Genomic DNA, 20,510 nt, shown 5'->3' on the forward strand with positions numbered 1-20,510 from the left:
GGAAAGAAAGAGGGCCCGGGGGGCTGAGGAGGGAGGGAATGTTCTGTCTTCGGGCAGATGGTACACAACACACCAGAAGTCCGTGATACAGGCGGTAGGTCTGGGTAGCCTGTGACCAGTCGTTTCTTTTCTAGAGTTGAGCCGTTACATCTCTAAATATTTGGTCAGAAATTATGGGCCGTGGAGTATGTTCAGTCAGCTGTCTTTGTCTTTCTCCTTGCTTGTTGCCCAGCAGATGTCCCCTCACTCTGTGTTTTTCTGTCTCTCTCCTCAGTTTGACTGGCTGGGCTACATCAAGAAGGTCATCGATGTGAAACTCTACCCCAGCCTAAAAGACATTGGCCCCTCAGAGAACGTGGTCGTCCGTGTCCCGCAGTACTTTAAGGATTTGTTTAGGATATTGGGCTCTGAGAGGAAGAAGTAAGAGCTTTCTTGTGTATTTTACCGTGACTTTTGTTTTTCCTTTTAAATTATAAGGCCGTCCCTCTCACATCCTTGGAGTCCTGTTGTTAAAGAAAGTTACCTCAAAAGAGTTTTAGGGAAAATGGTGGTGCCCTTTGTGACAAATTGGCCAAAAACATTGTCTGGTGTCATTTACTTGCTATGATAGCAGCAAATATACAATGGTTTTGCCCCTTATTTTTGGCCTTTCTCCATATTTTTCTCTCTGAAAGCCTCAATTGTTTCCTACTTTTAGGAACTACTTATATAATGATGTTATTTTCTGAGATCTCTACACGGGCATCTCTTTTTTCCCAGTTCATTCTTGGCCCTTGGCTGCTTTTTTTCCTGCTTTTTTTTTCAGCAGTAAGTCACTTTGTTTCAATATAGTGAAGGACCTGTGTTGAATAAGAGTACTCTGAGAGCTGTAGAAAAATTGCACTGATGAAACAACTTCAGGAACTGTCTGGTTTTTCTTATTTCATACGTATTTTAAAGGTTTTATCTATTTATTTGAGAGAGAGCACGCGCGCAGCATGGGGGGGGGGGCGGTGGTGAGGAGCAGAGGGAGAGGGACAAACAGACTCTGCGTGGAGCACAGACCACAATGCAGGGCTCAATCCCATGACCCTAATATCAGGACCTGAGCCAGAATCAAGAGTCAGACGCAGTGGACACTTAACTGCTTAACCTTAACTGACTGAGCCACCCAGGTGCTCATTTTTCTTATTTTACTTACTTATTATTATTTTTAAAAGATTTTATTTATTTATTTGATAGAGAGAGAGAGAGAGAAAGAGAATGAGAGAGAGAAATAGAGCAGGAGCAGGGGGAGGGACAGAGGGAGAAGCAGACTCCCCGCTGAGCAGGGAGCCCCAGTGCAGGGCACTATCCTGGGGCTCTGGGATCATGACCTGAGCCAAATAGCAGATGCTCAATTGACTGAGCCACCCAGGTGCCCCATGGTTTTTCATATTTTAAAGAATGTTTTAGAATTGGTTGCTTTGCCTCTTTAGCACTATAGGCAAGTAGATCCTAAAAATGGCCATGAAGGAGAATTTTGCATCTTCATGAGTTCATTCAGATTTGACTACAGAAGATGAAGCACAGCAAGGTCAAGTAGATTTACAAAGGCAGTTTGCTAAGCTAGTTGCCAGACCACAATTAAAAATCATATTTTCTTATTTGGACTTAGGGCTGTCTTGCCAGGAATTATGTAAAAAGAAAAAAAAAGATTCCTGCAGTAGTCCTAGGAATAAAATTTAGCGTCCATCCCTACCTAAGGAAACACTTAAACACCTTTGAAGAGCTCCTTTTCCTTTTAAGATGATATTTTATGATAAAAGCAGTATGTGTTCATTGAGGAAAGCATACCGAAAAGGGAGAGAAGAAATGATAAATTTACTTAAAATTATATCATTTAGAGATAAGCAGCGATTCTATAAAAATTCTCTAAGTGAAAATTGAATCTAGAGGTAGGTTAGTGGATGTGGGGGAGAGCCTTGCCCTTCAAAGTGTGCTCTGTGCCAGTATTACACTATATGGGAACTAACTAGAATTTAAATAAAAAAACCAAAGTGTGCTCTGTAGACCAGTAACGGCAACAGCGTCACCTCAGACCCTTGGTGGAAATATTGAATCCAAGGCCCCTCCTCCATAGAGGCGGAAACAGCAGTTCTGGGGTGAGTCCCTGGAATCTGAATTTTAACAAGCACCCCTGGAGAATCTTTCAGTTAGTGTTTTTGGGGGGAATCACTGGGTTTGAAAACCGATTCGTGTTAAACACCATTATGCCTAACAGTTTCCTTTGATCTTTTTAAAAAAATTGTTCTTCCGACGTTATAGATGAGGAAACTGAGGTTAAGTGACTTCTGCAGGACAGACCTTGAAGAGGGGGTGGAGCTGAGAGTCTAAATTGGTCGCCCTCGTTTCTCCATCCTGCCTCTGGCACACAAGTCCCTGTATTGAAAAGAGACCCTTTGCAGACATTTCGCTGCTAGTTTTGCAGACAGTCGGTTCCGCTAGCGTTGCCTGGGTTCCAGGGTTCCAACCCATCCTGGGTTGGTCTCAGCGGGTCACGGCTTGACTGCGGCTTCCCCTCTTGTATCGCGCCCCCTGCCGGCCTGGCGGTGTTGGGCTTTTCTTTCCCAAGGAGTGGCTGTGGGGGTGGTGGTACTGCCTCGCTGGCAGGCTCTGGTGCCAGGCACAACGGGAGCAACAAGACTCCACCCCCGCCCCTGCCCCGCTGCCTCCGGAGGTGGCGCCAGAGGCTGCACTGGCCCTTGCGGTTCAAGGGAGTAGGTGGTCCGGGCAGAGCCATTTGGAGGCCCAAGCTGGAGGCTGCCTGTGGGGACAAGGAGTTGGTGTTCAAGGTGGAAAGGGACTGAAGATGCAGTGATGTGCGGGTCCTTCACATCATGCCCGTCTCCCCCTAACTCCGTGTTGAGTGAGCTCCTGTGAACAGTTTGAGATGGGAATATTCACACCATGGAAATTGGCAAATGCTACAAATCAAGTTTTTTTTTTTTTTTCTTGGAAAGCCATTTGTGAAACATTTACTCGCACATCACTGTTGGAGAGGTGCTGCAGATGTCCTTCCCTTTCTGTCCTCCCCTCAGCTCTCCCCCGACTCCTGACTTGCAGATGCCTGGGACAGTTAACCATCTAGTTTGGTCTGAGGAGCAAAGTGGGAGGAGGGGAGAGGCTGAGGAAGGATGGGCTTAGAGAGATTTTGCTTGGGGTCTTCCTCTGGGCCAGGCCTGGCCTCACAGAGATCACCTGCATCAGTACTCTCTCTCTCTCTTTCTTTTCTTCCTTTCTTTTTTTCAGCAGGCTGGCTGAAAGCAAACCGTTGGAGATTTATCCAAGCCTCTGATCTTTTCTGTCTTCAGTTTTATTTTAATATAAAGCAAGCACAATGTACATTAAAGTGAGATGATTCTCGTTGGACATATGCTTGCAGAGGCTTGCCTGGAAAATGTGCTGTTATGTGGACCTCTCACAGGGCTCAGTGCTGCTGAGGGTCATCTGGGGCCTTGTTGTTCAAAGTATGACCCATGGAGAACAGTACAGGCCTGGCCTGGCAGCTTGTTAGAAATGCAGAAATCAGGCTCCCCTCCAGACCTACTGAATCATCATCTGTCATTTAGTAAGCTCCTCGGGGGGTTCATATACACACTAAAGTTTAAGAAGCACTGATCTGGGATTTAGAAATTCCTGGTTCAGCTGCGTGTGCAGAAAGAGGAGAAGATAGAGTTTTCCTAGACCCGTGGTTCTCAAACCTGACAAGCATCAGCACTTCCTGAAGGGCTTGTTAATATAGACTGCTTGGTCCCATCCCACAGTTGTGATTGATAAGATCTGGGGTGAGGCCTAGGAATTTTCTAACAAGTTCTCGGCAATGCTGAAGCTGCTGGTCCAGGGACACACTTTGAGGACCTCTGCCTCAGGTGTACGTTTGAGCAGTCTCTAGGTTTTAAGAAGATCCCTTTGGCTTTTGAGAACCTTTGAGAAGAACCTGTTTGGCATTCCTCAGGTAGTTTGACTTAGAGGAGCATATGCCAGCTCTGGAATCTGAAGACCAGAAGTTAGTTCTGTGTTTGCCACAGATTTGCAAGTCCCTTGAACTCTGACCTTTGTTTTCTTCATCTGATAATGAGGATAGTAATAACCATCCCATCACAGGGCCATGAGGATCAGAAAAGGCACTTAATGAATGCAAACAAGTGCAAGCTGTCACTAATTGACAAGGGGCAGCAAGAGCCTCCTCAAAAAAAAAAAAAAAAGAACAACAACAAAAAAAACAACTCTTCCCAGTCAGAGGCTTTGGGAAATGAATTCATGTTGCTCTTTTAATGGTGGGTTCTCTCCTGAGATGTTTTGCTTTCCTCCGCTTTATTTATTGCCATTTGGGGAAATTACCATACTGTTGAAAATGCTTTTTGGAAAAAAAAAAAGATATTATATGTTATTTTCAAGGACTGTTGCTGAATATGATGTTTGTTTTGTTTTTTTGATATATCTGAGAATTAAGTGGCAGTGATTCAGTCATTACGGTCGGATCTGTTCCTGGCGTGGTGATAGTAGCACTCCGAAGGCCGGCTCCCCAGCATTCTGTCGGCGTATTTATAACGCACCGGAGCAGCTCATCAGCACCATTGTCTTGCTGTGCGAGCTTCCCTGCATTCCATCTTCCAGCTCTCAGAGGTCTTGTTTTGCTATCCTCTTGGGAATGCCTTGCCCCCGAAGGCCTCACGCACTATTCTTTCTTCGGACGAAGCATTTGGGGTCTTTTGACTGGCCAGGAAATCTGTGCTGCATTAGAGGCATTAATTGATCACCGTGTGGCCTGGGGGAAAGCACAGAGCCCTTAGGGTTAGACCCACTTCCTTCTGGTGTAGACTCCATCGCTTATTACACTGGCTCTCCAACTTGTTTGCACACTGAACTTAGCTGGGAGAAATCTAAACACAGTGTTTACCCTGGATCCCACCCTAAAGATTGTGATGTCGTTGCTCTGGAGTGGCCTGGGCATTTATCTGGACTTCTTAAACACCTCATGTGATCCTAGCAAGTTAGAGATGCACTGACTATGCGGTCACGAGGACTTCCTTAATGGTTCGGGGCCTCGAGTTTCTTTGTGTGTGAGACCGGCCCAGTAAGACCTCTCCTGTAGTGGGGGCGCCCACGCGCCTCCAACCCCGGCATACGTGCCCCGCACTGCCTCTTCTGCCAACCACTGTCGGCCACCGCTGTCGGGCCCATCCTAGCAGCATCCCCAGGGAGCCTGGCTTATCACTGTGCCCGTGAGGAAATAGCTTCTTAACCCCTGGAAGTGTGTCTACTGGCCATAGACCGTCTTCTGATCCGCACCCGTGATTCCACCACAGCTTTCAAACCCGGGAAGCCATATTTTAAGGTTGGAGAACATACTGACCTTGTGTCCCAGTCAGGCTCGCCTCCTTTGGCACTCCAGACACTGGGCTCTGTTAGCTACCTGCATTGTCTTCTCTGAGGCAGAGCTTTCTGCCTGTCTCTGTGAGCGATGACCCTGCTCACCATCTTCTCCAATAAATAAGATATTGCTGATTAGCTTGTCCAGAGTTCATATTCCTGCCTCACACTCCTAAACCTTCCATTCCTTAGGCCTGGCTCCAATCCTGTTCCTCTCACGAGGCTGAATCTTATCCCTCAGTCTGGGGTATGCTCCTTCTGGTGAAGTGTCTGGCACGTGCATCTGGGTGCTAGGGTCCGCGACGTCATTAAGTATGCACTTAACCTTGTTTCTCCTGTTCAGCTCAAAGCTCCAGGAGATCAAGGACTGTATCTTTCTCACCTTTCCATCTCCCCAGCACCTAGAACTAGTAGCACATATCTGGGTGCTCAGGATGTGCTGAATGAGTGAAAGAAAGTACTTATACTTCCTTTCGTGCACTTAAAATATATTTCTTCAAATAAAAAACCCAATGATATGAGCAAGCAGAAATCTGAAGTTCTGTGTGCCCCAGCGAGACTCTTCACTCTCTGAATGTAGGTGCTGGACTCCTATTTCTTTACAGTACTCAGGGCATCTGGAATGACGGTTGGCCAACAGGAAGTGCTCAGCAAGCACTTCTTGCTCAAGAATAGAAATGTGAACTGAGAAGATCCAACGGAATGACCTCCAACTACATATTTAGCATAGTAGGCTGAAAATAGGGCTGGACGTCGCTGCTGAGAGTGTTGTCTCTGAGGGGAAGTATGCATACTTCAGCGTGGTCCACTGTGTCTGAGAAGAAAATTAGAGAATTTTTACATATCTTCATTTTTTTTCCCACTGAAAAGAGAATTAGGCTCAGTTGAGTCCTATATAGATGGTCATAGACCCTTCATTTGATCTGTATGACGCACATGAGAGGGAGGACACCGTCACCCTCATGGGTTTGTTTTCAGTTGTTCCGTTGAGAAAATAATCTCAAGCCATTTACTATATACCTGTAGATTAATGAATTGTTTCAAGTGGTTTAACCCCCACAGAATAGACAAGCAGCTTAAAAAATTCTTGTAGAGAAACAGGAATCAAAGCTATTACTAATAATGTAAGAACAAAGTGAACATCAGGAAAATGGCAGGAGTGAGCCTTCTGCCAGTCTAGTGCACTATCTTGGTTAGCCGGATGACAAGGTAAGAAACAATGGTGGTCTAACCAGATCTTACCAGGATATGTTCAAAATGTTTTGAAATAGTCAGGAACATTCTATGAAATAGGGTTTGTGTCCACTGTTATGGTTGTAGTAACCCAATCCTATGTGGATAATATTTCTTGAAGAATTAACTAATAGTGTTTGAGCTTTTAAAAATATCTTTGTTTCATTTTATCTTTTGAAACTCCTATTTCTGTATTTGTTAAAAGCATTCCTAATATGTTAGTACATTAGTATATCTCTATATAAGTTAAAATAGCTGTACAAATACTGGGTGAATAGACTGGAATGTATTTAATTGCTGAGTGTGTACATCCACTGGGTTAGAGTGCCATGCAAATGAGAGTTGGTTGTTCTGTCTTATTTTATTTTATTTTTAAAGATTTTATTTATTCATTTAACACAGAGAGCGAGAGAGCGCACAAGTAGGGAGAGCAGCAGAGTGAGAGGAAGAAGCAGGCTCCCCACCAAGCAGGGAGTCCAGTGTGGGACTCGATCCCAGGATCCTGGGACCATGACCCGAGCTGAAGGCAGCCAGCCGCCCAACCAACTGAGCCACCCAAGAGCCCCTCCCCCCTTTTTAAAATTAACATATAATGTATTATTTGTTTCAGGGGTACAGGTCTATGAATCATCAGTCACAGCACTCACCATAGCACACACCCTCCCGAATGTCCATCACCCAGCCACCCTATCCCTCTCCACGCCCCCAGCAGCCCTCAGTTCCTTTCACGAGATTAAGAGTCTCTTATGGTTTGTCTCCCTCCCGGGTCCCATCTTGTTTCATTTTTTTCCCCTCCCTGTCCCGCCATGACCCACCACCCTGCCTCTCAAATTTCTCGTGTCAGACAGATCATATGACAATTGTCTTTTTCTGATTGACTTATTTCACTTAGCATACCTTCTAGTCCCATCCGTGTTGTTGCAAAGGCAAGATTTCATTTCTTTTAATTGCTGCATAGTATTCCAGTGCATATATATTTTATCACATATCACATATATCTTTATCCATTCATCTGTTGATGGACATCTAGATTCTTTTCATAGTTTGGCTATTGTGGACATTGCTGCTATAAACATTCGGGTGCCAATGCCCCTTTGGATCACTATATTTGTATCTTCAGGTTAATACCCAGTAGTGCAATTGCTGGGTTGTAGGGTAAGAGAGTTGGTCATTCTTAATGGGCCAGATGCCATCTTCATGTCACATGGATGTAACATGGCTGGATGATCCAAGAGCCATCTCAGGAATGTGTATTATTAGCCACCATGGTAATGGCACAACTGCGAGGGGATGGGTCATTAAAAATTCATCGTCACTATTGAATTAGATCATAAATCCTTCTAAGGTCAGGACATCTTTTGCTTATAGAAAAAGACAACAGTTAACAAAAGGTAATGGATTTTTAAAAATATCTGTTATGGGCACTACTTGAGTGTATGGGCGTGTTCATATGTTTGGAAATAATGGCAATAAAAAATCTGGAATTTACTCTTTATTAAGGGTTTTGTTACTTACTTGAACCTCACAGTAAACCTATAAGGTAGGGATCATCCTCGTTGTATGATAAGAAAACATAAAATCAGCAAGTTTAAGTGACAAACTCAAGCTCATATAAGGATAGAATCAAGGTGCAATCTAGATAATTGGTATTGGCCAACATATTAATGTTTGTTCCCAAAAGTAAGAATTCATCTTCATTTTTGAGGTCACCTAATAATTCCAGTGTATGGACAGTTTCTAGATAGAAAAGTCTAGGCTCAACAGTGGATTCCATGCCCTGAGAGGGAAAGCAAAACGTTGATGCTTAAGGCCTCGGGTTGGAATCTTCATTTCATCTCCCTGTATTAAGTGGTGAAAAGCAAGCCAGTTTTGGTTGAGCTTATTGACACTGTGTCATCTTATATCATTTCTCAAGTGCAAGTTCTACAGTTTTCTATGAGCAGAGGTCCCTCCATGGAGCTTGGCGAGCAGTTTTCCCCAGGGTGTTCTGTGGAGTATCAGGTATCAACCTAATTGTAATAAATACACATTTCTCTCTGCTAACAGGACCATTGCCAACTATTTGGTGTGGAGGATGGTTTATTCCAGAATTCCAAACCTTAGCAGGCGCTTTCAGTATAGGTGGCTCGAATTCTCACGGGTAAGTTTGAAGAAGATTGCAGTGTTACATCACTGGATAACTTTACATGCTGGAACAGTCTGTATATTGACTAATCCAATAAAAATCATCTTTAGGGATGGGACAGAGGGAGTTTTGCAGCCCAAGCTCTACTTTTTTTTGATTTATTTCTTTTTATTAAGTGAAACCTTATGTACTGTAAACTACACCCAAGCTGTACTTTGATGAGGCCATATAAAGATATTTGGGGCAATATTTAGGACAGAAATCTTGTTTTCATTCCCTCTTACTGACCTTTTCCCGTTTTCCCCAGTGTTTTTAACTGGGTCACTGTAATTCAAATATATCTTAGTGATATATTTGTAACTATTTTTCATTTTCAGTATTATAAATATTCAAAATATGTATAATACACATATTAGTTGATGAAGTTTCATCTTAATTTAGGGGTAGAATTTTGTCTTTATCTTGACTTTTATTCAGTCTTTGAATTTATCCCAATGCTGCTAGGCCAAAGAGGCCTACATCTAGTCTCCCTGAGGAACCCAGCTCAGCTGCCTCAAATACTTTGCTTCTTTCCCTCTCACTTGGTTCTTTGATTTTCGCTTCACTCCCTCACTTACATAGGTGTTATTTTGCCTTTGTTTCACAAACTTTTGTCTGAGTAATTTTCCCATTATTAAGGACCTAATGGTTTTCTGTTTATTTGTTTTTTATTTTTTTGTATTTTAAATATTGTGTGACTTTTAAAAGGTATTTTAAATCTATTTTTCTCTCAACTAGAAGTGAATGACATTTTATAACAGTGCTTTCATTTAACAGATGTTTTGGTTATTAGAGAAAGGTAAATACAGGAATTTTTGGTGGGTCATTACTATTGAGCAGTAGTACAGTTATTTTGGACACATTTTGGCTCTCAAAGTCACTAGATTATTGAGTTTTATAGAGAACACCATAAAACACCTGTATTTATTGAGGTCATATCAAAAGGTTAAGTTACAAGTAGATTTATTTAAATATATATATATATATTTGTATGTGCCTATATATACATATGTTAAATATATATTTATATTTGTATATATGCATGTGTATTTTTAACTCCTGTGGATCACGTAAAAGATAGTACCCACCTGCTTTTCAGCCCTACTGTGAAGAGAATGAGAGAGAACGGTGTAAGAAGTAGTGTGTGAAAATTGGCGGGTTAGGTATGAGGAGGGGATGTTTCTTCAGTGTAAAGAGCTAAATATAACGTGGAGTTGCCAAAGACAGTTGTAGGATATCCCTCTCTAGAGATTTAAAAAATACATCGATTCCTTCTGTCTGCGAGGGGTTGTGTTGCCGGAGAGCAGGGGGAAGGACGGAGAGATGGATCTAAGCATTAAGCCCGCGTCAGCCGCGCCAGCAGCCTGGGGCTAACGTGGTGTAGGCCATGGGGCCACCATGCTCAGGGCCTCCCTGCCTTGCCGCTTGCCTTCAGTTTGTGCTTTGAGCACTGAACTTCCATCCTCCAAGGGAATTTTAAACACTATTTATTTCTTTGCTTTCATCACCAAGAGTAAACCTTTGAGCCTTCCAAGTCCTGCTTTGGAACCTCCTAGCTTGTTTGTAAATGTTTTCCTATAATGGCTTAATTGGGACAGATGGAAAAAACATTTTCATCTTTTTTTCTTTCTTTCTTTCTTTTTTTTTTACTTTGTTACGGGTGTGTCCTTTGCTACGATAGGATGTAAATATGCCTCCTGGGTCGTTCACATGGGCCATGTTGTCCTTGGACTTGTGACTGTACTACCCAGAGGAAGGAAACCCTCGCCGGGCAGGAACTTTGATCACCCATTGATACTAGACCTTTCCTAGTGAAACTTTCCTAGTGGAACTTAAATTACCAATAGCTATTTTTTTAAAGATTTTATTTATTTGTTTGACAGACAGAGATCACAAGTAGGCAGAGAGGCAGGCAGAGGGAGAAGGGGTGGGAAGCAGGCTCCCTGCTGAGCAGAGAGCCTGATGTGGGGCTCGATCCCAGGACCCCGAGATCATGACCTGAGCTGAAGACAGAGGCTCTAACCCACTGAGCCACCCAGGTGCCCCTACCAATAGCTATTAAAGGCTATCTAGACACTTGGATGGGACAGCATCCACTCATTTCCCTGCTAACTGAAAAAAACTGTGCCATTCTCCTAATCCTTCATTTAATGGGAAAAATTGAAAGGAAAGGATAAATACATTATTTTCTACCATCAAGATATTTTCATTCAGTTTTAAGTCTAACTAGGAACAAGCAGAATTTATTTTTTCATCTGATTTCACTGTCAGCTTTACCAAGAGACCATGTATATGGGTTGGGGTGTGCGATGTTTTGTAGCCTGTTTTCTTCAGGTTGTGTGATTTTTTTTTTTTCAGCCATAGGTTTTATCCAAGTGAACCTCAATCTGGATCATTTGTCTCCCACAGGTAATTCAGGGAACCACAACTCTATTGCCTCAGTGGGACAAATGTGTAAACTTTATCGAAAGTACCCTCCCTTACGTTGTTGGGAAAATGTTTGTGGATGTGCACTTCCAGGAAAACAAGAAGGAGATGGTAAGTTCTGCTCCCCCGCTGGTAAGAGCCATGGCAGTCTGCCGGGTCTGACGTGGGCATGGCCAGCAGGCCCATCGCAGCTCTGAGAGTGAAGAACCTAGATAGAATAATATTTTAACTTCAGAGAGGAATTCCTGCAGTACAACATTAACTACAAACTCAAACCTAGAATATAGTCTTGAAAGTTAAGACAAGTTAGAAGTGAGAAAAGAAGCATGATGTTCTGTCATCCAGTGTCTGAATTTCTCCTGTAGAAGTTAAATGTGTAAAGTCGATGCTTAGGAACAAAGAGGGCCTAGATAATTTTATGAATACAGATTGGACTTTGTAATTACAAAAGGTAGAGCCTTTTTGTTTTAGAGATGAAGAAGCTGGAGACCCTGAGACAAAGAAATTTGTAATATATTTAATAACTATTAAATGGTTTAGAAATAGAAATAAAATGCAAGTTTTTTTTCCCTACTTGTCTTACGCTGTGTTCTGGAAACTTCAGAGGTGTGACATTTATTTCAGAGACAATACTGTGTGTCTATTTTTTGTTGTTAACCTAAAAAGAAATCCTTTTATTTTGGGAATTCCTAAGCATATACAAAAATGCCGTGAGCAATGTAATGAGCTTTTCCTGTACCTATGATCTGTGGTAATTTGTAGTTGCCATAATGCCATTAATGGCCCAGCCAGATCTATCTTCTAATAAAACATGAGGTTTAGTTTCATTAATTTACTCAACAAATACTTATTGAACACCTGTTATATGCCAGGCACTGTTCCAGGCACCTGGGACACAACCGAGAACAGGAAAAAAGATCCCTGACCTCATTGAGTTGACATTCTATTGGGTGGGGGAACAGACAAGTATTTTGAAAGATAGTAAGGATCCTGGAAAAAAGAAAAAGGAGATCAAGGTATAAAGGAATTGGGCATGCTATAAGGTAAGGGTGTTTGGGGCAGGTTATAGGATTCATTAGGGTGGTCAAGGAAAGCTTCACTGTGAGGATGACATTTGGTAAAGATTTGAAGGATGTGAGAGAATTAGATACGGCAGCTGTCTGGGGGAAGAGTGTTCCAGACTGAAGGAATAGCTAGTGCACAAAGTCCTATGGCTGGGATGGGGCTGGAGCGCTCAAATAATAGCAGGGAGGCCCATGTGGCCAGAACGGAGTGACTAAGGGTAAGGGGTAGGTGCTGCACTCAGAGCAATAATAGAGTCAGTGGCATTTTGTAAGGTCTTCTGGGCCATTGTGGATTTTTATCCTGAGTGCAGTGGGGAGCTAATGTGGGCTTTTGAGAGGAGGCTTGATGTGACCTGACTTATGTTGAAAGGATCAATCTGCTGCTGTGTTGAGAAGAGACTGGAGGGAGTCAAGGACAGAATCAGGGAGACTAATTAGAAGACCATTGAAAGAAAGGGGTACCTGGGGCGTTTAGTCAATTAAGTGTCCAACTCTTGATCTCAGCTCGGGTCTTGATCTCAGGGTTGTGAGTTCAAGCCCTGCGCTGCACTCCATGCTGGGTGTGGAGCCTACTTAAAAAAAAAAAAAAAAAAGGACCATTGGAGGGACCAGGTGAGAGATGATGGTAGCTTGGACCAGTTGGTAGCAGTCGAAGTTGTGAACAGGGGTTGGATTCTGAAGTGGAACCCACATAATTTGCTGACAGATTGAGTGAGGGATCTGAGACTGAGAGCTTTGAGTCTGATTTCAGTGGAAGCATGAAGTTGTGGTTAACTGAGAAGAGGAATGCTGTGGAAACCAGATTTGGGCTTGGGAGAGATCAGGAAGTTAGTTGTGGCCATGTTGAACTTGAGAGATTATCAGACTTGCAGTTGTGAAGATGTTAAGGAGGCAGTGGGTGTGAATCTTGGCTTGAGGACAGAGGTTGGGGTTCAAGGTTGGAAGAGAGAAGGGAAGGTGTGAAATCATTGTCCAGGGAAATGGGAGAGTGAGTAAACTGAGGAAACATGGTTACCTGGAGGCAGTAATGGTGTAGATGAGGTTGAAGGTCATAAATTAAAAGACTCCTCCCCTTCACAGTGTCTTCTTCTTCATTTGTTTCTGCTGCATGGGAAGAGAGAGTGTATTTTGAAATTAGAAACTTGGATTTAGCCATGGTGGGGATTTTTTGGTGTGTCTTTTCTTTGTGATGAATTATGGTTTATGAATGTCATGAAGCAAAATATCTAGACATAATTAACTAATATAGGGCAGGAAAAATAATCTCCCTCTACCCTTCCAGGTTCTTGAGATCCCACTGTGGTAAAAACACAGATTAACAAGAGAAAAAAAAAAAGCAAGTTTAATAAGGCATATACCTCCTGTATATAAGAGAGAGACTCAGGAAAACTGAGGAACTCCCAGAAGTGGCCCAGGCCACCACCTTAATTACCATCCCCAGCTAAGGAAAAAGAAGATGAGAATACGGGGGCACAGGGGTGGGCAGGCCAGGGTTGGGAGGTTACCAGGAAAAGCACAGTAGACAAAAGATAAGGTTATTATGCAGATTTAAGTCCATGCTCTTCTCCATCGATCAGAGTTTGTAGAGATGAGAGTCGTCCTCCTTTTCCTGATACAGGGAGGAAGATACCCTTGTATGGGAGATTTCCCTCCTAAATGTTAATTTCTCTCACAAAAGGGTAGCTTTGACTCTGTTTTGAGAGGGTTCCCTGTGTCTGTAACTTCTCAGAAATAATCCGTCCCAAATAATCAGTATGCCCCAGAGATATATTCTAGGTATATTTCACTAATAATGATCTATTGCAGTCATTCAGATGAGAATATTGAGCAGCTTGGATGCAGGTGCTCAACAGTCACTGATTTTAAAGGCAAACACGTAAAGTCTGTTACATCACAATAATTCAAGTAATTGGTATCATGCGCTGCTACATAGTACGAACTGTTTGGTTTTATGTGTTAATACTGTGGGGGAGGAAGAATTTCCTATACCCTTCAAGGTCCTTTTTTTTTTTTTTTTGAAGATGTTATTTATTTGGAAGAGAGAGCGCATGTGTGCACATAAGCAGGGGAAGGGGCAGAGGGAAAAAGAGAGAATCTCAAGCAGACTCCACACTGAGCAGGGAGCCTGAAGCAGGGCTTGATCTTGTGACCTTGAGATCATGACCTGAGCCAAAATCAAGATTCCTTCGATTAACCACCTGAGCCACACAGTCTCCCTCAGGGTCCTTTTAGCTGGACAAAGAATCAAATTGACATGAGACGGATCAACAGCACAAAACCAAATTTAGCCTTGTGCATATGGAGAATCCACACAGACATGAAATTTTAAAGGCTGGCACCATGAAGCTTACATGAGCTCCTGAGCTCGGGAGAAAGGGGAGGGTGTGAGGATACAAAGGGGAAGAAGACCGTTTGCAGGAAGGTGAGAGAAGATGTTTGGAAAAATGAGCTGGCCCTGCTATGCCCATAGATTACTTAGGTACAGAGGAATCTCTGTTAATAGCTCTCTTCCTCAGGCACAGGCTCGCCTTACTGGTGTAAATGTAGGCAGCTGAGGGGGAGGTAAGGAACTTTTCCTGAGTTTGCTGGGTTTTGTTTGCTTTTGACTCAAAATAATCTTGCCAAGGTGGCCCATCTTGGGGCAGTTAGGCCTTGGCCCCTACAGTAGGTAACACATAACTATGTATTTGCTGAAGTTTGCCTTGGAATACCTTAAATCTAAGTATATTTACCTGGGTTTTTCCCTTTTTTTACGCTTTGGGGAATTTTCTGCCAGTTTTCTGCCATTGAGACTGTATTTGAACCTGCAATTCCCCTTCTTGCAAATAATTCCACTGGAGAATTAATGTCTTATTTCAGGATGCTCAATATTCTATTGCGTGTTTTCTTTCACTCTTTGCTTAGAGTAAATGGATTGAGAATTTATCAGATAATCACAGTGGTAACATTATAAGCTTTGGGAAGGATATAAAAACAATTAAGGCATAACAGAGGGTTTTTTTTGTTTTTTTGTGCATGTGGTTTTTTTTGGCAGTAGAAGAATTTTAAGTAATATGAAAGGTATGTGGATTAATTTGTTTTTCTCAGTTTTGGTGTGAAAGTCCCCTTTTCATGTGTTAGGGTGTAATATTCTAAAATAAAGTTGATTTTGGCAGTTTCCCCCCCTTATTTTGATATACATGGGACTTGGAAGTAGTGGGATAGTTACACAGATACTCATCTATTTTACATAAAATTGTTTTCCTCCCTTAAGCTGAAGCTATTTGCCTCAGGGAATACTTAAGTTGGAAACTTATAAGAGAAATATCTGACTTTTTATAGCCTTGCTACAGGGCTCTCATCCAAGAACCACCTGGAACCACTGATTTACTTGAAAAACATTCTGTATTATTAACTACAGCCCAAAGAAAAAGAAAACCAGAAAGATCCCCAGTGAGACAAATTCCAGAGAGTCTAACTCCAAAGGAAGGCTGCCATTGTTTTATTTACAAAAAAATTTGCTAAGCAGAGGAGTACATTCAGAAGGTTAAATTTCAGGTGCTTGTCAGGCTTGAATGTGTACACAAATCAAACGAGGCTGTTCTTGTAAAAATGCAAAAATCTCACTGCATTTTATAAAGGATCTTTTTAACTTAGGTCTGGGTTAGGACCGAGAACTTGCACACCAAGTTCCCAAGTGGTGCTGATGCTGCTGATCCAGGGACCACACCTGGAGTAGCAAGGCCTTTGCAGCACTCATTTGCCTGCAAACACTTTCCACCAGAAGCCCAACCCTGGCGATTCGTGTGAGCGGGGTAGGCTGTTGACTGGGACACCAGCACTTTGTTGACCAAAACCTGTTGCTTCAGTGCAAGTAGCTGCTTCAGTTTTTTCAAATCATTGAAAAACTTCCTTGTTCAGATTGGTTTAAAAGGACTCTGTCAAACCCTGGGTAGGGGTCTCCAGGCCTCTTGTTATTTTTTTCTCCCATGAACTGATTAGTTTTCCTTTGACAACTGGTATTTAGGTTCTTCCGAAGGGCTTCCTGCTTCTCCTCAGTAACCCTTTGTATAGTCTCTCTCTCTCTCTCTTTTTCTTTGTATAGTCTCTTAATGGTGGATTTGGCCCAACTACCTCTGCTTGGCATCGTTTGTTATCGAGGGCAGGAGAGAGCAGTTCCCTTTGAGGTTTCCTTTGTAGAGGAGTAAGCCCCCCACCAACCAGGGATCTCTTCCTTTTCACTGGGGAAAACACACAATTCCAAGTTGCTATTTCTTTTCCACTTCTCATAGGCAAGTGTGCATGTGAGCACACGTGCGCACGTGCACACACACACACACAGACACAAATATACGTTCATACTATTTTACTTACACATAACTACAGGAGTTTTACAGATTTAATTCGAAATGGGAAGGAATAGCATGTAAAAAAGGAGAGTTCTTCAATGCAAAGCCCCCTAAAGACGCATAAGGAAGACTCTTGTGGTCTTTGATAGCGGGATAGGGCCTTCACCCATGTGGGACTGGCTGTAGGCTAGGCCAGTGGAGTGAGAATAGTTGCAGAACTCTTTGGGCAGTAGTTGTCTTTGTTACCTAGAGAGGCACTATCTAAAAGAACTTGAACATAAGCCATGCATGTAATTTTACATTTTCTAGCAGCCTCATTGAAAAAGTAAAAGGAAGGGGCACCTGGATGCCTCGGTCGGTTAAGGGTCTGCCTTTGGCTCAGGTCATGATCCCAGGGCCCTGGGATTGAGTTCCACATCAGGCTCCCCATGGAGCCCACTTCTCCTCTCCCTCTGCCTGCCGCTCTGCCTACTTGTGCTTGCGCGCTCACTCTCTGTTAAATAAGTAAATAAAATCTTAAAAAAGTAAAAGGAAACAGGTGAAATTAATTTTAATATATTTTGTTCAATTAAATTTGTCTAAAATGTTATCATCTCAACAAGTAATAAATATAACAATGATTAATGTGATAGTTTATATGCTTTATTTCAAGCTAAGTCTTTGAAATTTCATGTCTATTTTATACTTACAGGATAGCTCACTTCAGATTAGCCACGTTTCAAGCGTTCTTTTGCCACTGTGGCTACCATTTTGGACATGCAGTTACCATATTGGATAGTGCCCATTTAAAGACTTGAAGAGGGATCTGTTGAGTTCGGTGGGCTGGGGATTTAGTCCCTGGGTGAGAGCGTGCTCATAGCCAGGTTTGGGAGGGCAGGATCATCGGTCCCTGACCAATTGGGTTTCACGGGAGGCTCTAATATTAGGGGAGAAGGACTCAAACAATACCAGGATTCATGGCTTGGGAACCAGGATTTGGAGTGGGAGTCAGGCTGCTACTTGGTGAGGGTGTTTCAGGTTCCCTGGTGTACCAGCGTAAAGGAGATAAATTCCAGATGCTTCTCTGCAGTTAGCAGCTGGGAATCTTGCTTCTCATTGGCTCATAGACTGGATGGAGAGGAGTCTACAAGTTAAAGGCATTCAGTGCCTTGAAGTTGCAAAGGTCTTGGTCAAGCTGAAAGCCAGGGGTTCCAAGATCATATACCCTCACAGGCAATAACATTAAATAACATACAGAAATAAAGCTGTCTAGGTATCAGCAAAAGCCAGGGCAAGTGCAATGATGAGAGGAAATTGCCTCTGGAACTTGGTGTCTGGGACACAGTAGTGGTGAATAAGAATGAGTATATTTTTCACGATTCAGCTCAAGCTATATTCATGCAGAATGCCTGCCTTGCTAGGTTTCTGATGTGTGTGTGTGTGTGTGTGTGTGTGTGTGTGTGTGAGAGAGAGAGAGAGAGAGAAACTATGTTTCTCTCTCTCTTTTTTTTTTAGAGAGAATTCAGAAATAGGGATTTTTATGTGAAATCTCCCATATTTTAAATCTTGGTCAATACTTTGGAGGCTAAATGAAATATGTCCTGGGGACACCATTCTGTGTCTTTTACACTAACATTCTCTCTCTCCCCTCAGTCTTCAGAAACAAAAATCAGGACCTTGTTTAGTAGAGATCTTCTTTAATTTCTTAAATCTTATTTAGAAGACCATGTACAATTTTAAAATACAGTGTATTAGCTAAACACCAACAAGTTGCTTTTGTGGAAGGCTTTACACAGGAAAGTGGGACTCCTCGAAGAATACAGGATATATTGTTGCTATAAACAGAGATGATGTTCTTGTCCCATGGTAACAAACTCTGATCTAAATGCTCATGACCTAAATGACAGGGGAAAACTAGGGGTGTGTTTGTGGGTGTGGGGGAGGAAGGATGTCTGGAATATTACTTGATATTTTGCTTTTCCATTTTCTTTTTATAAAATTATTATTACTAATTTAAAAACATGTTTGAATTTTTATTTGCGAGAGAGAGCACACGTATGCATGTGGGAGCATGTGAGCAGGGGGAGGAGCAGAGGGAGAGGGACAAGCAGACTCTGCTGAGCACAGAGCCTGATGTGAGGCTCGATCCCAGAACCCTGAGATCAGGACCTGAGCCTAAATCAAGAGTTAGATGCCCAACCAACTGGCCACCCAGACACCTCTGTTACTGTTTTTTTTTTTTTTTTTTAAGATTTTATTTATTTGACAGAAAGAGATCACAAGTAGGAAGAGAGGCAGGGAGAAAGAGAGAGAGAGGGGAGGAAGCAGGCTCCCTGCCGAGCAGAGAGCCTGATGCAGGACTCAATCCCAGGACCCTGAGATCATGACCTGAGCTGAAGGCAGAGTCTTAACCCACTGAGCCACCCAGGTGCCCCCTCTGTTACTATTTTTAAAGTAAACTCTACCTCTAACATAGGGCTCGAAAGCGTGACCCCGAGATCAAGATTTGCACACTCTACTGACTGAGCCAGCCAGGTGCCCCTCCCTTTTTCTTTAATTATTGATGATGATTTATATCTAAAATATATCATTAAATGCCCATGTAAGTATCTGCATCCATGGAGGGTAGGTGAAGATACCAAAAATAGCCAGGAAAGGAAGGGATGGTCAGCGTGGGCCTAGTGTGATTACAGTGGTAAGGGTTTTATGCTTTAATAATCTGGCAGTAATAATAAAGTAGCTAATTTTACTGAGGTTTAACTGGATATCTGGTTCTCTTCTAAGTGTGTTTAACGTGTTAACTCATTTGATACTCATAATGGTCCAATATCTGCTTTTACTGCCCCCCCCATTTTCCAGATGAGCAAACCGAGGCTCAAAGAGTTTAAGTAATCCAAAGATCAGACAGCTTAAAAATGCTTCAGGTGGTGTTCATGCCCAGACAATATAGCTTTAAACTTGGGCTTTATTCCCCTGCTTCTCAATGAAAAACAAAACAACCCTCGAATCTTCACTGATTTTATATCTGGAATGAGGAAACCAGTCAGGATGAGGAGACTTCGTCGTCGTCTTCTTCTTCTTTTTTTTTTTTTTAAAGGATTTATTTATTTTAGAGAGAAAGAGTGAACTTGTGAGTGGGCAGGGGCAAAGGGAGAGGCAGTGAGAATCTTCAGGCAGACTTCCTTCTGAGCATTGAGCCCAGCATAGGGCTCAATCTCAGGACCCATGAGGTCATGACCTGAGCTAAAATCGTGAGTCAGTCATGAGCCAGATGCTTAACTGACTGAGCCACCCAGATGCCCCAGTGAGAGGAATTCTAAGTGGCTTGTTTTATAATTAATTTACCCTTATCAGGATATTATTTATTCTAATATTAAGATCTTATAAAAATAAAAGGCACATGTTTATTTCTTAGTGTTTTAGAGATAGGAAATAATTGGAATAGGTTTTGCTTCTAATACTTCACTATTTTAAAGATAAGTACAGTAGGGGCACCTGGGTGGCTCAATGGGTTAGGCCGCTGCCTTCAGCTCAGGTCATGATCTCAGGGTCCTGGGATCGAGTCCCGCATCAGGCTCTCTGCTCCGCGGGGAGCCTGCTTCCTCCTCTCTCTCTGCCTGCCTCTCTTCCTACTTGTGATCTCTCTCTGTCAAATAAATAAATAAAATCTTTAAAAAAAAAAGATAAGTACAGTAAAAGCTTAATTCAAGTCCAACCAGTTGACATCACATTCTCATGTTCATATAATTTTCAGAAGAAAGAGGAAAATAGTAAGAAATGAGCTGATTCAGATGCTATCAGAGACTTTATCCAAGAGCAAATTTTCTAGGTATATCTTTTAAATATTTTCTACATATAGTAGTCTGAGGAGTGTTCCCTGATGTTTGGAACGGTAACCTAAGGCTCTGTAAGCATTCTCAT

The 20,510-nt window shown here is 42.4% G+C and overlaps 1 protein-coding gene across 10 annotated transcripts in view; it reads left to right on the forward strand.

The window, feature by feature from the left end:
* Window positions 1–20,510, forward strand: part of PHEX (phosphate regulating endopeptidase homolog X-linked) — a 221,876-nt gene that overhangs the window by 66,660 nt on the left and 134,706 nt on the right. For all 10 annotated transcript variants that reach the window (XR_006816898.1, XR_006816899.1, XR_006816901.1 and 7 more), the window contains 3 exons: window positions 275–420; window positions 8,674–8,767; window positions 11,201–11,329. Coding sequence is in view for 6 of the 10 variants with exons in the window: in XM_045996132.1 (XP_045852088.1) it covers window positions 275–420; window positions 8,674–8,767; window positions 11,201–11,329 (369 nt within the window). In the remaining 4 variants the exon portion in view is untranslated. The remainder of the gene's footprint in view (window positions 1–274; window positions 421–8,673; window positions 8,768–11,200; window positions 11,330–20,510) is intronic.

This window comes from Meles meles, chromosome X (assembly GCF_922984935.1).
Source record: "Meles meles chromosome X, mMelMel3.1 paternal haplotype, whole genome shotgun sequence".
NCBI classification, from domain to species: domain Eukaryota; kingdom Metazoa; phylum Chordata; class Mammalia; order Carnivora; family Mustelidae; genus Meles; species Meles meles.